This window comes from Pteronotus mesoamericanus, unplaced genomic scaffold, assembly GCF_021234165.1.
Source record: "Pteronotus mesoamericanus isolate MK-2021 breed Mesoamerican mustached bat unplaced genomic scaffold, CSHL_Meso_final scaffold_21, whole genome shotgun sequence".
NCBI classification, from domain to species: Eukaryota; Metazoa; Chordata; class Mammalia; order Chiroptera; family Mormoopidae; genus Pteronotus; species Pteronotus mesoamericanus.
Genome location: NW_026555310.1, coordinates 29712198 through 29732323, shown reverse-complemented (window position 1 = coordinate 29732323; position 20126 = coordinate 29712198). Strand labels below are relative to the sequence as shown.

The 20126-nt window shown below is 38.1% G+C and overlaps 1 protein-coding gene across 1 annotated transcript; it reads right to left on the bottom strand.

The window, feature by feature from the left end:
- Nucleotides 1-708: 708 nt before the first annotated feature.
- On the bottom strand, nt 709-16226 carry STYK1 (serine/threonine/tyrosine kinase 1). The gene is made up of 10 exons (XM_054590936.1): nt 16159-16226; nt 14235-14380; nt 13672-13806; nt 11043-11306; nt 9847-10028; nt 8108-8191; nt 5673-5881; nt 4053-4093; nt 3368-3464; nt 709-913 (listed from the first exon to the last, which is right to left on the bottom strand). Exons 1-10 carry the CDS (start codon nt 16224-16226, stop codon nt 709-711), a joined length of 1431 nt encoding a protein of 476 aa, XP_054446911.1.
- Between the last annotated feature and the right edge of the window lie 3900 nt (nt 16227-20126).

Below are 20126 nucleotides of genomic sequence, written 5' to 3'. Positions count from 1 at the left end.
AATACATGTTGAAATGTTCTTAATCATAAAATGACCTCTCTAGCTTCTAGTTAAAAATAGTATCAGCAGGGGACACCTGCCTCAGCATTAGATAAAAAGGGAGCATCTTTCTCTCACCTTTGCCAAGGGGAAACTCAGAAATTTTCCCTCATCGTCCTCCTCCAGCCCTGCATGTAGGGACCATTACTGTGGAACTTCGCATCTGTCCTCCACCTTCTCTTTGAAGGATGACCTTGGTTCACATCTATATCCCTGAGCAAGTAGAACCTTTAATTTTCTTTCTCATCAACTCCTTTTTTGGCTTTCTGTTTCCTCATTTGATTCCAGTTTCTCTGGACCTTATAATGGTGTAGATAAAAGCATACTTCAAGATGCTTTTGGTGGGAGGGACCAGCTTATTTGTGCCAGGCCCCTCCAAAAGGGCAGGTTTCTAACACCTCCTCTGTAGTGGCACTGTGTGCCACTTCTATCCTGAGTCTTTAGGATTGGGACAACTTAAACGAAACTGTATTTCTCAAACCTAAGAGTATGAGGTGTGTAGAGTCTACCCAGCATCATTTCACACATCTGGGGAAATGCGCAGGGGTAGATCCATGCCCTACGTCCCACTTCTCCCTTTATGTCCCACTAGAAAGTCCATCCTCTGTTCTTAGAGGACTTGGTTTCAAGAGTATATAATCACACATCAATGTTCTTGCCCCGGGATCTTCAAAGGACGCTGTAGCTGTAGGAGAGGCTCTCCACGCTGACGCCTGCCACCGCTGCATACAATTCAGGAACCACCAACTCTGGTACCTGCAACACAACTTTGTCATCTGCGGTTCGAGCAGCAGTTTTTAGGCGTGAGCACAGCTCTCTAAGTGAGGGGCGGCTGTCCTCCTTCCAGCGCCAGCAGGACTTCATAAGGCTATACCTGAAGGGGACAAAAGAAAAACTGACTTGCTTGGCAAGGCAAATGTATGAAAAACATGTCTCCTTACCTAATAAACCTTGACAAAAAAAAAATCCCTGTAATTCTTTAATCTACTTTTCATTGTCCTGACTGCTATATTCTTCCCAGAGATTAATAGTCATTGCATCTGCTTAATACTAAGTCTCTTAATATCATCTTCTCAACAGAGCCCTTTTAATCATACGAATGACTGAAGATTTCTCAGGCTACGATCAGTATAATAGAACAGTTTTTTCCCCCACTCTATTGACAAAAGCCCTTTCAGAAGTCCTGTCCTCATCTTCAGATGCTGCTAACTTGCAGCATTCCAGACAATTGCTACAACTTATCTACCAGTAAAAGATATATTGCAGCCAGGAAAATAAGAAGTTATGGTAGAGCATGAGGAAGGTATTCAATAATACTGTGATAATTATGTATAGTTACCAGGTACTAAACTTATTGTGGTGGGCACTTCATAAGTTATGTAAATGTACAATCACTATGTTGTACCCCTGAAACTAATATATTGTATGTCAACTGTAAATGAAAAATAAAAAAATTATTAAAAACATACGAAGTTATGGAATATTATTTGTATTAATTTTGGATAAAGTAATTAGGTCTTCCATTAATCCCGGTCATTTTCCCCCTTTGTAATTTACCTTCTTGGGGAAATTGCTTTAATCTACATAGAAGTATTTATCGCCTTTAATGTAGCTTTTCTTCAGTCCAGTCTAGTGCATGTGCAATGCTGTTTTCATGTTCATTACACACCATCCTTGCCGAAGAACTCACAGTGGTTTCCACGGGGTATGAGGTGAAGTCTCACATCCCTGCGAAGTCCACATCCTACCCACAGTGGTTTCCCACTGTGGGAAGGGCACTTCCCCCCGCTGCTCCACCACAGCGGCTGTGCCTAACTGAGCCCTCTCCTTCAGCCAAGTCCGAGTCCCGCCATGCCCTGGGTGTGGTTATTAACGCCCGATTCTGTCTTTTCTCATGCTGTCCCCAGGTCCTTGAATATCCTCTCTGTGCGCATCAGACAGGCTGGTTTTAAATGTTAATTTATCTGTGAAACCTTCCCTTATAAACTTTGGCGCCCCCTCACCATATTCCCCACACGCATTAGTGTTGTATGATGAGATTTTGTAAAAGATGCTGTTTTAGTAACATTACTACTATTTAAATTGACTTATTGTATAAGTCATGGAAGTGGAACTTAATATGCATTATTTCATTTTAGGTTCTCAAGAACTTTGAGGTAGGATTACCCTACCTATTTTAAAATAAGAAAGCAATATATAGTAAAGTAGCAGGGCTAGAACCGAACATATGTCTTTTTGACTCTGAGAAGAATCTGAGCTTTTAATCATTTTAATTATTGCCTGACATTTTACGATTATTTTCATGTTGTTTCAGATATCTCCTCATCTAATGTTAAATTCTTCAAGATTAGCTACTTTATTATTTAAGTGTCTCCCCCAGTATCAAGGGCAGCCTTTTATACATAGGAAGTCTGCAAAAAATATCTGTCAGCAAATTTATTTTAGTATACCTAGCCAGTATTGCTGCACTGTGTGTATTTATAGTTATGACAGTTAACATTTATAATCTGGTTGATATAGTAAATGTTTATTGTAGAGAAACCTACCTTGAAAATTACCCTTTCAATGCTAAAAGATTTGTAAAATAGCAACAATTTTAATGGAAATATATAACAATATATTATAGTCTCTCCTGCCTTCTTATAAATGATTTAATCTTTTCTTATGTTCTGTAATCATCTCTTTTGTATTTCATTGGTTAATAAATTCTGGGCGTAATTTTGAATTTCTCCATTTCTGGCATCTCCATTGGTCGACCAGCTGTCCCATTCTGCTGACATTATTGGGTCCTCCTTCATGTATCTTTATAAATTTTCCCTACCTCCTTCTTCCAGTTGGCTTCTAATGTGCTCAGAGCTGAAAAATCAGATAGTTAATACTTTTTAAAAGTTAAATATTAAATAAGAGCCAATGAATAACTCTAGTGCATGGATTTTATGGCAGCTGTGTTAGAATTGAGGCTGGTAGTCTCTGACTGAGACAGACATTTAGACAAATAAAATACTACTGTATATGCATTGGATTTGATCTGCTTCTTACCTATTTTAGAAGCTTCTGGAAGAACTGAACTTCATCAAATATAGATTTCTAACATAGTTTTTGGTGGCTGCACATTGTGTGTGAGTGTATACATGTGCATATGCATTATGCACATGTATATATGGTATGTATGTATGATATATGACATATGAGCAGATGTGTTTTACTGCATAAGTTTGCCGTAGGGATGTACATTAGCACATAAAGGACAGCTGGAGATCATACGAGGATTGATAGGGAGCAAAAGAGATTTGGAGTGAGAGAAGCATGGGCCTTAAAAGTCACTTACATGGTGTGTGTGCAGCTACTGGGTCTCTTCATGATTCTCCCTCTTTGGAGATGCTGTAGAATGCTGAGAGGAGGGACTTCAGGATATGGCGGTGCCCCTGTTGATATGGAAAGAATGAGAGTAGCAGGAGAACTTCGGTCCCCTGGAGTATGAGCTATAACTACACTACTCCCCGTCCACCTGGGCCAATTGCCTACAAAAGGTAAGTGAATATAAACCATAAGAAAAATAATAGATACAATGTGGTTGCTCTCTAGTGATCAACTAAGGATTTAACTTAGAGAAATTTGGGGGGTAAAAAAGTGTTTGGGGGAAAAAACCGATAATTTAGGAGAATGTGGAGTCTTTAGGAAAGTAACAAAATAAAGCAAAGGAAAGAATGACCTGCTATCCACTCCCCACCTGTGGGGAGGTATTGCAGTTTCTCAGTCAAATGAGTTAATAAATCTGAAGACAACACTTTTATGTTATTGAAGATCACTCCTGGAATTATCCTTTGTATTTTAAGATATCCTTGGAATTGGTAAAGTGTTGAGGGGAAAAAAGATAAAGAAAGCAAAAGAAAGTTAAAAGGAGAAGGATTTCACGTCAGCCCAATTCAAACCTCAGAGATCGTACTGAAACCCTTCCTAACAGCATATGCCATCCATCACTCCAGCAAACATACTTGCATACAGGTACATACCTAGAGTCACCATCTCATAAAGCAGGATCCCAAATGACCATCTATAAAAGAACCAAAGTCATTTACTTTATTTTTATGTCTGCTTTTCCTAAAGAGAGTCCGCTTAAATATGGAGGGCTTCAGGAAGAGCCCTATAAGGAAGGCAATCAAAGAAAACAGAGGGTGTCTGATAAAACACCCCAAATAATAGTGCCATTAGAAAATATTTCTGTCCAATCCCCTTAGAGTCTAATCTCTTTGAGGATTGGATTTAGGTCTCTCTTTTTTTCTATATTTCATAGCAATAAGTGTATACTATTATTGACAAAATTATGGGTGTGTTGTTTATGCAAATACACAAACACATTCAACCAAACATACAGAAATTCCTCTCTGCACATTTTTCATCCTTTTCATTCCTTCCTACAAAAATTCAAGCCTATATTTTTAGCACAAGGCCAAGGGAGGCTTGTAATTTCCCTACTTTTTCCTCAGCAGATCTAATAGCCCAAACCTAGGATAAATATTAACAGAACAAGCTTTATACATAATTGGAATACATATTTCCCTAAGCAATATAATTGGAGAGATGTCTATTTCACCACTGTAGGACATCATCATTAAATGAGTACTATTCCCCAGTTAAGCTTCTCACCCCTAGATTTCTATCGAAGAGCAGTTGTCAGTGAAGCAGCAATGGAAGTCTCTCAACCACATTAACCGACATTTTAAATTTTCTCTGCTGCTCATGACATTCGTGGCTAGTAAAATAATCTATGTTACACCAATGCACTTCTCCGAGGAGTTGAGTTATATGGTTACCAAAAGTCAACTGTGATTCTTTCCCCTGTTTATGCCAATCATACATTTAATTATGTAATCAATTAAATATTTATTAGACAAGCTAATTAAATATAAATTTAAAAGCATATTAGTTACCTGAAAAGTAAGTTAAATGTTTTTAAAATATTCTATAAAAATAAGCTGCTAAAAAGAAAGTGGCATCAAATTGTGTCACTGACACAATTGTAAGAAATTAGGAAAAATAACAATAAATGTCTGTGGCCAAATTGCTTCACATCTGTTTTCAAGTGTCTCACTCAGAATCATCCCAAACTGAAATGCAAAAATAATTCATTATGGATACTATTTAGTTAAGAAACAACATATAACACCATTTTCCAGGTCCATCCTCATAAACAAGGCCTCAGCCCTCCTCCAAAAGATCAATAAATAAATCTTCATCTAAAAGTTTTAAGTTAAATTATTTGACATACGTATATTTTTATTTTAATAATTCATGGTTTAACTGGACTTTGCATTGGACCCACATCCTTCAAATAAAAAGGACTCTGCTAGATATCACTGCGAATAATCTTTTCATTTTTCTTTTTGCTTTCTTAAGTAAGGCTGCTACTCTAACACAGAAAGAACATTTCAAAAGGCAGGAAAAGCGGTTGCCGCCAGATGCCAAATATGAGCTCTGTCACATAATACACATTTCTGCTTGAGAGTCTGCCTGACTTCTAAGTAGAGGTTTCATTTGTAAACATGATTGACAACAGACACTGTCATGGGCAGGGACTAGAGGACGTGTGGGCCAATAAGGAGAGAAATCCAAAGGGTTGGAACAAACCGTACATGTCTCCTCTGACGCCAGCTGGCCTCAGCAGAAGCCGTTCTGGGGCGAGCCACTTGAGAGGCAGGGTGCGAGTAGAGGAGACCGCTCCTTGAGTGTGGACTTCATAAGCCAGGCCCAGCCCACAGAGCTTAGCAGTAAGGTCGCTTCGGATCAGAATATTCCTGGCTGCCACATCCCCATGGAACAGATGTTTATCCTGAAGAAATTCCTGTCGATGTAAAATCAAAGATAGATCAGCTGCCTGAGGTCACGCTTGGATCACACACAAGGAGAAGCAGTGCTAGGAATCATAAAAAAGACAAGAACATTTCCTACTCCAAACAAGTCTCATTAATATGACATATCTCTAAATATATATGTGGGCATACTTATAAATATGTATATACACATATATATAAGCATATGACTTCCAAGTCATAATAATGAACAAAACATTTTGCAATTCTCCAATGAAACGTGTTCTGAACTAGTATTTCTTGTTTTTTATTTTTTTTAGCTATAAAATTGTTTAGGATTACCAAACTATGCAAACAATCCAAATAATACTAATACTGGGTTTGGAATGCCCAGTCACCTCTGTGTGGCAAGTCCTAACCCCTGCGAGATTTCATCTGTCTCTCAGGTAGGATCCAGCTAGCAACAGGAAAAGGGAGTGGGTTTCAGGTTTCTAGTGGCATTCCCCAAAACAAGGTAATCTATACACAGAAAAATGAAGTGTCATAACAATACATTTATATGGAGTTTTACATCACTTCATTTTGTTCCTAAAATAATGAGATGAAATGAGTTAAGGAAGTATCTTTCAGATAAATCTAAATGATTACACAAGGCCACAGGCCACACAGTTTAAGCCAGGCTGAAAATCAGAATTTCCTGAGGATTTCCTAAAAATGTAAGATTTTTACTCTATGTTTACTTAACTGAAATTTAGGCAGAGGGGCCTGGTAATCTATATTTTTAATGAATATTTAAATGATACTAAGCACAGTCAACAAGGCATTTGAGAACCATTGCACCTGGATGACATTGGATTTCTAGAATCCTTTGCCCCAACATCAAGCTATTCAAGGCATATGGAGAAATTGGAAAGCTATACATGACCAAAGAGCTAGAAATTGAGGTCTATGGTCACCAAACAGCACGGTATGAAAAAATGAAAGATCGAGATGGTAATTTCCAATCGATGATGAAGGAAACAGTGACTAGCAATTTTATGTCTCTGGTGGGGTTTTAGAACAAAGCAGTTATACTATAATGTGAAGAATTAAATAATGCAGTTACTTTGGGGTTGTGAAAGGTAAGAAAAAAAATAGTATGATATTGTCTTATACCTAGTAACCTAGGGCCCTGATGAAAGCATCCATGGAACCAGCGCATCCCAACAGGGCACCTCTGCCTTTATGGTCCAGAAGACAAGGTGGGTGTGTGTTGTCACCCTAACTTAGCAAGGAAATATACCAACTAGGTCCTCCAAACCCCAGGGGTAATATTCACTAATGTGATATGTTCTCGCTCCTGCTCCATGGAAATCTCAACTATAACTACTGCTCTTTTCTCTCATCTCATCACTTCTGTTTTGCTAAGCTTTCCCTTATTCCATTTAGATCCCTGGGGTATTTCACCCCTCCAGGTGGCAAAATACATAAAATACTTAAAGTAGAAGCTCCACAGAGCCCTGATTTCCTATAGCAAATACTGTTTTAAGTATGATTATCTAAATAATTTTATAGACATAGTCATCTAAATTTCCTAAGTAATTATGGTAAAGCTAATTTTTTTTTCTCTTAAACCCTGAGTTCTTCCTTCTTTTACTTCTTTTTTTAAGTTTTTTTTTTTAAAAGGAAAGATTTCACTATCACCCCTTCTTATTCCTCCTTTTTCATGTGTTTCTCCTTTTTAAATCATATGTATTTCCTATCATATTCAGTATCAAAGCAGGTTTCTAACCAAACATGTTCTGAACTAGTATTTCTTGTTTTTCAGGTATAAAATGGCATACTTCCTTCTGGTTCTGTAGCCTTTTACCCGTTTAGTTTATCTTCTCATATCATTTCCCAATCTGCTTCCCTATTTGTCCCTTTTACATCTATTAATATTAATATATAGGAAGAAGTAAGAGTATTGAGCTCTGGGCCCTGGTTTTCAAACGTTAAGACTGAGAAACCTTTTAAAACCCATCCTATTCCTTCTAAAAACCCTAAGTTGACTACCTTCCATCCAGAATTACCAATCCTGTTGTATATTATATAAGTAATTTCATAAAAATAAGAACTGAAAATAATTTCTCAGTGTTTGAGCTTCTGCCCCCTAACTTCCACCTGATTTTCTTTATAATACAAACTCCATTTAGGAATATAAATATGAAAAATCTGACATCGAATACCAGGCTAACAAGAAAAATCCCTACCATCTGTTGTCATTTTGGCCAGCTTACCAAAGCCGAGAGAACCTGCTTCCCAATGTGATATACTTGTTTTTCCGTGAGATCATAGAGAAGCCCATCCATGGTCATTACATCCTAAGGAGATAGAAAGGCATTATGTCAAAATGACATGAACAGATTTGAATAATAAATGTGGGCAGTGGTATTCTTAAATGCAGATATAAAAACTAAGAAAAAGATACTAAAATAGAATTCAAAGAGAGATTGATTTTAGAGAGTCTCAGATATGCAGAGGAATAATAAAGAATGTAGGTGAGTAGTAGAATGAAGGAAGAATTTCCTACAGAATAGCAGGTAAGAAAGCACTGGATAAAGCATCAGTTTTCTTGGAGGGATGTGTGTGTGTATTTAATTAAGCATATTAACTCAACATATTTTTATTGAATGCCTACTATGTACCAGATTCCAGCTTATGAACACAATATTAAGAGTGAACGAAGTAAACATGTCCATTGCTGTCTGGAGTTTATAGTATGGCAAACACATATGAATCGAAATCAAATAATCACATGTAAATGTATAATCACATATCTATAACAGCCATGAAGGGAATGTAAAAGAGAGAATATGGTGGTAGGGGAAAAAGCCAATTTGGCTGGTGAACAAAGAAAGCTTTTGATGAGATCTGAAGGACAAGTGCGCATTGACTATACAAAGAAGAGAAGGGAGAAGTTTAGTGTAATCAGAAAAAGCATGCAAAAATGATCTAAAATAGAGAAGCATAATAATTTAAAAAAATAGAAAGAAGCTAATGTGCTTAGAGCACAGAACAAGTTACAGATGGATAAGCTCTTTAAAAGGTTTAAAACACCTAGAGACTTGTACATTGTCCTATTTATATCACTGGATGGAAGACATCACCAGGCTCACTTTTTTGTACACATTTAGTAGTAAAATAATCAGCAGTTGAGGAGGCTTGCTTAATATCAAACTTGTTCACTGCCAAGCAAAGAACTGACCAAGGAAACATGTAGTGCTTCAGAAAGAGGGATATATAGAAAAATGGGAAAACTGTAAGGAGAAAGATTTGGACTTTAGCTGGAAATTAATTTTTTAATATATGAGTTTGAGGTACAAAAGCTTAAAAGCTGAATTTCTCCTCAACTCAGCCCTGGCATACTAGGGTGATATTACAGAATGCAAAACACACTTAACAATAACAGCAATCAGTAATAAACAGTTATGCTGTTATGTAATTATCATTATAACAGCTACCATTTTGAGTGTTTGCTATATACAAATGACTGCTGTGTTTTTACATATAATTTCCTTTAATGTTAATAATAATTTATTATTACTCCCATTTTACAGATTCAGAAAAATCAGGCTCAGATAGGTGACTTGCCCAAATTCACATAGCTAGCAGGAGGTGGAGCCTAAAGTCTATACTCTAAATCTGCACTGCCCAATATGGTAGCAGCCACCAGACACCCGTGGCTATTTAAATGTGAATCATTTGAAATGAAATGAAACTAAAAATTCAGGTTCTGAGCCACATCAGTCACATTTCAAGTGTTCCATAGCCACTTGCGATTACTGACTACCTATTGGACAGTGCAGATATAATACATTACCATCGTCATAAAAAGTTCTATTGCATGGTGATACTGAATTACTCTGTTCTGCTATCATATCTTTCTACTTTGTCACTCATCAGGTTAACTGACATGTGAACAGCTAATCAGCCAGGTAAAGCCTTTCCTTTCTAACACCTCCACCCTACTGCTCACCCTGCGACAGGTCCAGAGAAAGCTGAGCAGGTCTCCCTGGGCCACATCCTCCAGCACCATATACAGCGGCTCTCGCTCTGTGCAGCAGCCTTCCAGCTGTACCAGGTTCTGATGCTTCCCCAGGTACTGATGGAATTGGATTCGCCCTAAGAAATCCTGAACCTCGTGGAGCCCAGCTGGTTCTGTGGAGAACAGAAGAGCCACGAGCAGTGAACCATCAGAACATCTTGGATAAAATGGGAAATTTGAGGAAGGACGCAACCCCAAGTGATAATTCTCAAAGGTGTGAAGGGGAGTGAATATAGGCAAAAAAGCATATTAGAAGGGAACAAATTAGAGGATGATCCTCACTGATCTTTTGTCAAAGGTAACATGGAATCATAAGTTTTACAACTAGGTAGGTTATCATCTGCCTAAATAGGCAAATGTTTTCTTCATATTAAAATGTTATCATGGTCTAGGCCTTTTAATTAAATTCTTGCTTATCCTATCTTTTTTCTATGCACCCACCATTGCTGGCCCATATTATGAGCCAGTATGACTCATTATTATTATAATACTGAGTTTTGCTGAAACTCAGCAAATTATGAGTTTCAGCAAAAAAAAAAAAGAAAAGAAAAATATATATATATATAAAGATATCAAATAATTAAGGAAAATAAAGAATCAACTTCAACATCCTCATCCAAGTAATAACCGATACGTTAAAATCAGTTTGAACAACCTTGATAAGCAAGGTCGAGCTAAGGAAAGACATTTCTTTTTTTTTTCTACAGATTCTCTAGGACCAAGGAGAAGGTATCACTCCAGGTGTGCCTCACAGGTATGACCTGAAAATATTTTTTATTATTGATTTTTTTTTTGAGAGAAAGAAATAGTGATTTGTTTTTTCCATTTATTTATGCACTCATTGGTTGATTCTTGTATATGCCCTGACCTGACCAAGGATCAAAACTACAACCTTGGCATATCAGGACAACACTCTAACCAGCTGACCTACCTGGCCAGGGCCTGAGAAGAATATGTCTGTCTTGAATTTTTATTTGTTAATCCCTTCTTATTCTGCACACAATTATGATCACATCTATCTATTGATTAACATCTTAATGTCTGCAAAGCCTGTTAGCATTTACTGTTAGGGGGGCTCACAGTAGAAAAGTAAAAACGTAAAGGAAGTCTAACACTTCTCCTTTTACCTTTTAAAGCCTTGAGGACAATAATCTTGGACTTGTCAGGGTCCCCAGTGTGCATCCTGGTTCGATAGATGGCCCCACAACTACCATCGTAGATCTGCTCCAGAACTTCAGAGAGTTGCTCCCGGGGCACCTGCAGCTTAACCAGGGCCTGCGTGGAAGTTTGTAGAAGGCTTTCCACCGATGTCTCCTTAAGTGGTACAAACACACTTCCTCCATGTGCTCCTACTTGCTCATTTAGGCTCCTAGATGGCACAGGGACAATGCCTAGAACAAAAAGATGATACCAAACAGCTTCTTCCTACCTTCGATTTCAGAAAACCAGAGGTTGGAAAAAACTGGCAAGAAAGTTCCTTTAACAAGTTTTTTCTCCAGCCATTGTGGGGTTATCTTCTGATGCTTCTCTGTACCAACCGTCTAGAACTTTCATAATAATTCCATTACTTCTAAGACAACTTAAGGTGACCTCTGGAAAGTGGTAATGGCACTTCCTTTCTGTGTTTCTCAGGATCACCGTTCAGTATGAATGTAGTATTCAAATCACAGATACCTGTTGGTGGTGGTAACTGCCAGTGGAGATGATCATTTAAGTCCATCAATTGGCTCCCCAGTGTAGTGGGGAGGTATGGGTAACTACTCAGCTCTAAGCTATGGTTATTTTAACTCCTTCACATTGTCCCCATGGTGAAATTATTCCATATTTCTTAGAGTTTTATACAAAAAGTCTTTTGGTACTCCCTTCCTTCCTTAGCCACTTTTTCTCCATTGGAATAGAGATATTCATTCTTAATATTAAATCCCCATTCACTAATTCGTCGATTTATTCAACAAATATCACCTTCTACAGGCCAGACACAATTCTAGGTGTTGGGAATAGGCAAAGTCCAGGTTCTCATGAAAATTACTTTCTAGTGGTTGGGGAGAGGAAACAGACAATAATATGCCAGGTGATGAGTGTTATGGAGGAAAGCAGGGGAATAAGAAGCATCAGAGATACTATTTCATGTTTGAAGGTCAGGAAAGGCCTTTGTGATGACATTTGAGGAACACCTGGAAGCAATTAGCGAGTAAACCACATGGTATCAGGAAGTGTATCATAGACAAAAGGAACAAGGAATACAAAGGTACTGAATGAGGAGCATACCTGACATATTTGAGGAAGGGCAATGAAGTCAGTGCAGCTGGAATCAAGTGGAATAACTGGAAAACTATAGGAGAGGAGGCCAGGGAGAGCCCAGGTCATGTTACACCATGGAAAGAATTTTGTCTCTTTTCATTCTAAGATAGGAAGCTACTGGGAGTATCAAGCACAGAATTGACAGGACTGACTTATACTTTAAAAGAATCATTCTGCTACTCTGAGGAGAATATATGATAAAGGGAGAGGGGCAGTAGCAAGAAAACCAGCTGGGAGTGTATTGCAATGATCTATGCAAGATGAGAGTGGCATGAGTTAACTTTGAAGATAAAGTTAACAAGATTTGCTAATGAATTGGATATGAAGTATGAGACACAGAGGACTCAGGAACATCTTTATTGTTTTAGACTAAACACATAGGGAGTTTGGTTTGTCTTTTACTACGACTGAGAAAACTATTGGCAGAGGATACTTGTCGGGGAATCTTAGTACCTTTGCTATGGACATATTACATTTGAGATGTGTATTGGATCCCAACTGCAAAGTTGGTGGTTTAGGAGAAGAATCTGGAGTTCAAGGGGAGAGTATAATTAGACTAGAGAAAGCATTTGACTCTATAGGCTTAAAATGAGATCATTTAGAAAGTGACTGAAGAGTTAACGAAGAAAAGTGTTTCAAGAAGAAAGATACAAAATTGTTTCAAATGCTTTTGACAGGTCATATAAGGTGAGAACTCAACATAGCTGTCATTGGTGATCTTGGGAAGAGCAGTTTTGGTGGACTAATGGCGTTAAAAGCCCTTTTAGTATATTGAAAAGAAAATGTGACAAGTAGTAGTGAAAATAAGTTTAAAAAACTTCTTTGAGATTTTTTTTTACAAGAGTGAATTATAAGATAATTGGAATAAAATTTAGAAAGGGATTAAGGATCAGCCACTATAAAGTTTCATATTGCTGTCATATTTTTTCCTTCTTTTTACTGTTAGTTTCATGTACTAGCTGGTTGTCTTTCATTACAAGCACAGTGATACTCCAGAACAGCATGTTATCATCTCCTACCTAACACTTCAAAAGTTATTATGAAAGCTACCTCTTTTTGTCACATATTCCAGGGGCACAGAGTAGGACTGGAATGCATTATAGAGCAAGATATCATCCTTCAAAGCTGGTAACAAAGCCTCCCAAATACTTAGACATTCATAAAGGCAAAAATTTGATAGTACAATAAGACCAAGAGGACAGAAGCAGGTCACATGAGGCATCTCTTGCCTATTCTGGTTTCAGTTAACAAGCATATATAGAACTTCTATTCATGAGTTCTCTGCTGCCTAAAGAAGAGCTCACCCCTGTCCCAACTCCAAAGGAGGGGACCCATGCCCAGTCTCCCACTGCAGGGACCCAGACCTCTAAAGCTGGGCCCACTGATACTTGGGTTTTATTTTTCTGCGATCTCTATCTTCCCTGAGCCTCTGTCCAGCCCCTGTTTGAGCTTTACCTTGGAGTCCAGGAGACTGTTGCTGAGCTCTTTTTCCTCTGATAAAAAGCCACAAAATGACCCCAAGAATGATCAGGAAGATGCCAACCAGAAGGACTGGGATGATGATGATTTCATACTGGTGCTGCCAGACAACTGGGTAGGAAATTAAACAGGAAGATAAGAGATTAAAGAAGAAACCTAACCTGATGTTCACACAAGTTCCCTTACCCACCAGTCATTAGCTCATCATACTGAAATGGTTATCTCTTCTGTCTTCCTCTCCCATACAATGGAAACCCTATTGAGAGCAACATTCTAATTGGAAACATCAATGTCCCTCTTTCTTAGCCCAGAAAGTATGCTCCGTGGCTCTTCTCTTATTTTTCCTACTGAGATGAAGAATGCAACATCTGGATCTGGGAGGAGTACTCGCCACTTTTCATAAACAATGGCCTCTCGTGCCCATTTCTTTATCAATACTGTCTTTATATCTACTACAAATCAAAGTATCCCCCTCCTAGAATTTATCCAGACCTTAGTGTTCATTATCCTAAAGCCAGAACATAGACCTCTGTACTTACTACACAACTTGTCACTGAGACTGCATTCCAGTAGCATTCGCGTCGGGCTCTTCTTGTCTCCCATTGCCATTCCGCTGTCCACTCCTACGTTTGATCCACAGAGAATGCAGAGCACAGCTGAAAATTCCCCACAATTGAGTCGTTCTGAAGAAAATAGAATGGAGTGCACAGAGAACTCATGTACTCTGACGCGCAGCTGCAGATCACTAGATATTAAGTATATAGCTACCTGAAACTTGAGTCATACATTAATCTCTATCTGCCTGATATTCAGGCCGGAAGAACTTTTGCTGGCATTTTCCTTATAGAGCAAGTACAACCCTGATCTGGTCTTATCCTTTCATGCCATTGTTTCCCAAATTATTTTTTCTATTTCCTTTTTTTTTTCTTTTTTTATTAAACCAAAGTATTTTTAAAGGCTCCCCTCCTACCCAAGAGCCCTGCTCCAGTGCTCAAGTACATGTTCACAGCACCTGTCTGGGCAACTGTGGCCCATGGGTTATGTGGGAAAGATTCACCTCCCCTAATTTTCCTTATGCAGGTCTAGTTTATTTTGTTGTGTATCACTTATTTTTAAAACAAAATACAGGGTGGGGTAAAATTATGTTTACATTTGTTCCTATGGAAAAGAATACAACAATGAATAAGTAATAAGAACAAACTCTGTGTTTCACATATTCACAACCTTCTTTTGCCCAACCCTGTATTTCATTTTTCCATGAAGATAATGGAGATGACGAATAAATAGTTGGCAGATTTCAAGAGAGAACGAGTTATACATTTGCTTTCTTTCTCAGAAACATTCTCCCACTGAAGCTTCAAAATCAATAAGCAGAGAACACTTACCTATAAAAGCTATTTAATTCTGCAGCTCTCAGAGCCCCAAGGAGCTTCCCCTGCCCATCATATAAAGACAGACACAGACACTCATTCCTACCAGTATGTAGATTAAAGGGAGTATCGGTATCAAGCCATTTTTTCTTTCTCTCTTTTAAACAAAAAAGAAATATAGCCATATGGTTCCAAAGTAAAAATGTAAGATGATATACCATAAAAATCTTTCTCTTAACCCATCCTTCTCCATTTTTCCAGCTCCCAGTTCTCTTTCAAGTAGATTATAGTTACAATAGAAATTCTTTATGTGAATCACTTTTAATTCTCTATAATAAGTATATGTTTGAAATGACACCTCCAAAATCCTGGATCATTCTTTCTGAAGAATACTGGTGGTTACCACCCTTCCATATCCCTACAAACTTTACTTTTGTTAACAAGAGTCTCCCCTGGCTCTATGGTCAGTAAAGCCTACTTATTTAATTCTGATTGATCTGATACAAAATATGGTGATTTTCTGCTGTCTAGGTAATCCTAAAACAGTGGAAAATCACTTTTGTGATTTTCTTATCTACTTTTGTAGTCATTTGATAACAAGGTATAATTGTAAATATTAAAATTGTAACTTAGGTGATATACTATATTATACATGTTGCATAGCCATATTACATTACACTTTATGTTTTATTATTGATACTAATAACCACAGTGTTATTTATTGAGGCAGAGAGTTTTTAAGTGCCTGAAAAATACATGTAAAGAAGTTTCTCAACTTGACCCAGGCTGTTGAGTTGATTAGAACATTCAATCCTCAACCAGGGCATATACAAGAATCAATCAATGAATGCATAAATAAGGGAACAACAGATTGATATTTCTCTCTTTCTAAAAAAAATAATAAAATTTTCCCAGCTCCAGCCAAGCCCCGTTTTTACTATTCCTGGAGCTCCATGAGCTTAGGGAGGTGAGAGTTAAACAATTTCCTTACAACTAGAAGACAGGTAAGTGTGGGGTTGGTTGATAGAAGCCCAAGTAAACAGAGAAGTAGGCTGAAGGAGAAAAATTACAGAGAGGAAAAGTAAATCTTTATCTGTGGCTGTGTATATAGCAAGGGATCCATGAAGTCAATGAATAATAAGACAGCAAAGTCTGTTTCATTTAGTTTGTAAGCCAAAAAGGTAAGGCAAAATGTAGTTGAGAAAGTTTCCACAATTCCATAAGACCACATGGAAGGAAAAGTACTAATGATAGGGTGAAAAACAGAGAGCCTTGAGAGAGTGAAGTGATAGAGAAGGTCTTAAAAATAAACATGCGTTCATCCAGGAGAATTTAAAAGCTATTTGAAAATTTCTCACTGCCATTCGCATTCTTATTTTCCTTTCTTCTTACTTCCTTTTCAGTGCATTATCAAATGTAATTATTTTCATTCAGGGAGCAGCAGTTAATGAGTTTGTCTCTCTGAGGAATAGGTTCTGTGTGCATAATGTCTTACCACAGTACAAGTGGAAGAAAGGTCAGTCAGCAGCCAGCTCAAACTGTGAGCTCTGCCCAGAAACCAAACGACCCACCATCTAATACATACTGAAGAAAGTCATTTAAAACCCAGCATACACATGTCCCACGTAGAGCTGCTCCTGGTGGGCCACTCTCAACAATAAGCACATGGCCAAATAGACCTACACCCAATGTCTCCTATCCGTGTTCATACTCCTGCATCTGGACAGCACTTTCATTACAAAGCACCCACCTTTGGATACGATAGGATCTTTTATTGCATTTCCTGAAAACATTCTCAAAATCAGTCTTATCTGTGCACAGACAGTTTAAAGAGCTAGTCTTAATGACACCTAGCCACCCAGTGAAACTGGATGCTGGAGCAAGGAAATAAATATATAGTGTGGTGGAGCCCACTCAATAAATAGCTTTTCTAACTCTTTCCAGTGATTACAGTTTGTTGAGAGGTAAATGGAATAAACCAAATAAATCTAGAAATTTTAAGATAAACACACAAGGCATATTCACATATCCATGAAAGTCCACACATGAAACCAACTTACCTCACAGAGCCCACCAAAGCACTGTATCAGAAGATGTTCAGGTTCACTTGTGACAATATTCCTCTCTACATTGTTTTTCTTGCAATTAATATTCAATTACCACATGACTTTCCTGCAATTAATATTCAATTACCACATGATTTTCCCTGCCCACTCTGCGTCAAGCTGAGAAAAGGCATACCTTGATGCCAAAACCTAAGATAGTTCTCCCAATGGGTTGGACTCTAACCCATCTGACAATGAAAGTGTTGCTGACCAACATTTCTCTACAGTATAACCAACACTCTGTCCCCATCAATTACATCCAGACAGTTTCTTACTGTGTAAAAAAATAAAATAAAATAAAATAAAAAAACTACATTGGCCACTGCTGCGTCTCTTAACTGGACTGTTAAATTCTTAAGTATAGAAAACGTAACTCCCATGCCTTGTCTTTTCATGCCATTGTCTCCTGAAGCATTATTAAAGGCTCTCCTCCTGCCCAGCCCTCCTGCTCTAGAGCTCAAGTACATGGCCACAGCCCCTGTCAGGCAAGTGTGGGCCATGGGTTATGAAGGAAAGATCTACTTCCCCTAAAGTCCTTTTGCTGTGCTTAATTTTTAAAATAAAACGTTTCATTCCACTTTTATACAATATTAATTGAGACAATGAGTAAAAAGTTGGTAGATTTTAAGTTCTCACTGTATTTCCATATATTATGAAATTCTGGATGTTGAAATGAAGAGAAGAGTGAAGCTGTAAAATTGTTTATTCTAATAACTATATTTGGCAGTTGGGAAATTCTTACATAGCACCCCTGCAGTGTACTCAAAACTACAATGCCAAATCTCTTCAGTCAGGGCTCTAATTAAAACAATACTATTGCCTCACTTATGATTGTTATTTCTTATTTTTCTCAGTTGCTTCTGACTTTCTGTTAGCACATTTAAAAGGTTAGCTCCCCTTGTGAGTGGAGAATATAGAAGGGGGACTAGAACAAGGAAGAAGGAGATACAAATAAGAAGAGAATGAGAGTGAAATGGGGGAATCAAACCTTAACAAATGCCTGGTCTGGAGACCATAGAAGTTAATAACTATAATTAGAATTGAACTAAATATTAATATTAACTCTCCTAACTCTTACAAATCCTCACAATGCAAGCACAGTGCCACACGGCATCTCTACATCTGTTTTACACACAGACAGTTCTGTCTGCAACAATAACATAACTCTCACTAGTGATATTTCTGTTCAGTTAGCACATTATAGCCTCCCAGACATAATCAGCAATTTACCCATGAGTGTCTAAAAGAAACTCTTCTTACCAAAATATACCTACAAATAAAATTTGAAAAATTAGATCTATTCTCCTGTATACTGTCTGCATATGTGCTGTGAGAAATTCCTTGACCGACCTCTGTAGGACATCTGGTACCGTTCCTATAACATGTAATTAAATCTGTTATGCTGGCCTCACCTTCAACCCTACTACCTGCATATCAACGCAAGTGGATCTGCCAGCCATATTCTTTTTATATTAAAAGGCTACTGGCCTTCCTAGGTGGATGCTACACTGGGCTAAAGTAGTTACTAAGATCTATGAACTCTAGGGCAGAGGATGTAAAGATATAAAGTAAAAAGGGATACAATATATGGAGATAGCAGCCCCCAAACCGAGAGTCTGCCTTCTAGCTCACTCACTCAGCCTTCCCTTCTCTTCCCCCTTTCATCCTTACCCAAGAGCTATCTAGCAAAAGAAACAAAAACAAACAAATACCGCTAATGGGATAAGCATGTTAAATTGGAAGCAAGACAGTGAAATGTTCAGATAAGAGGATTCTAGACTTACAACCTTCTGAAAACAAGCTGTCTTGTTTTCAGGTCCAATAAACATATACAGAACAACTACGATATGCCAGGTATCGTGCTAGGAGGACACTGAGACTCAGAGACAGTAAGTTCTGAAAGAGCCAGGGTTTAAAAAAAAAAAAAAAAAGCAAATAAATGGCAGAGCAAGGTTCCATGCTCCCATCTTTTATATTTTTACGATTTCATTTATTTTTAGAGAGGAGAGAGAGAAGGAGAGGAACTCTGATGTGGGAGAGATGCATCTATCAGTTGCCTCTTGCACACCCTCAACTGGGGACCTGGCCCTCAACCCAGGCGTTAGCCCTGACTGGGAATTGAACCAGTGACCTTTTGGTTTGCAGGCTGGTGCTCAATTCACTGAGTCACACCAGCCAGGGCCATACTCCAGTCTTTTAATTACAAACCCAATGGTCCTTGAACTTCTTTACTATACATACGTACCTGTCACTCAAATGAACAAGGTCAATAGTGGTGAGAAGGATTCATGTCAGAATCCAAAAGAACCAATAATGCTGAAACCAAATTTTACCATCAAAGTACCATAAATTGGAAAGAACAAGTGAGTAGATTCTGTCTCTAAGTGTGTTCTCTAATGTCTTATATGGGGGAAGAGAAAATGCCTGCATGTCTGTCTTCAAAATGTACTCTGAAGATAAGAGTAGAAAAAGAAAGAAAGAAAGAAAGAAAGAAAGAAAGAAAGAAAGAAAGAAAGAAAGAAAGAAAGAAAGAAAGAAAGAAAGAAAGAGAGAGAGAGAGAGAAAGGAGGGAGGGAGGGAGGAATAAAGAAAAAAGAAGAGTAGAATCAGCAATTTTTTCCAGCACTTGCCAGATGATGGAATCTTGGGTCTTTTTCTTTGTTTGCTCACTTTCCTGCCTCTGATCCCAGTCCTATTTTCTATCTTCTGCTTTTTCAAGGAAAAGCCCTAGTCCCCAGGACTAGCAAGCTTTCACTATGAGCCTGGAGGTTAGGAAGGGGCCAGAAGACTCAGAGGATGGAAGCACTGACCTAGAAATTAGGGTCACCCCGCAGTGGTCCAGGCTCCACCTTTCTACTAAAGCAAACATGTGAGAGGACAGAGCGAATGGAAGGACACACTGAAGAGGAGACCTCCTTCCAATCCAGAGAATCAGACTTGTGTAGATAACTTGCTT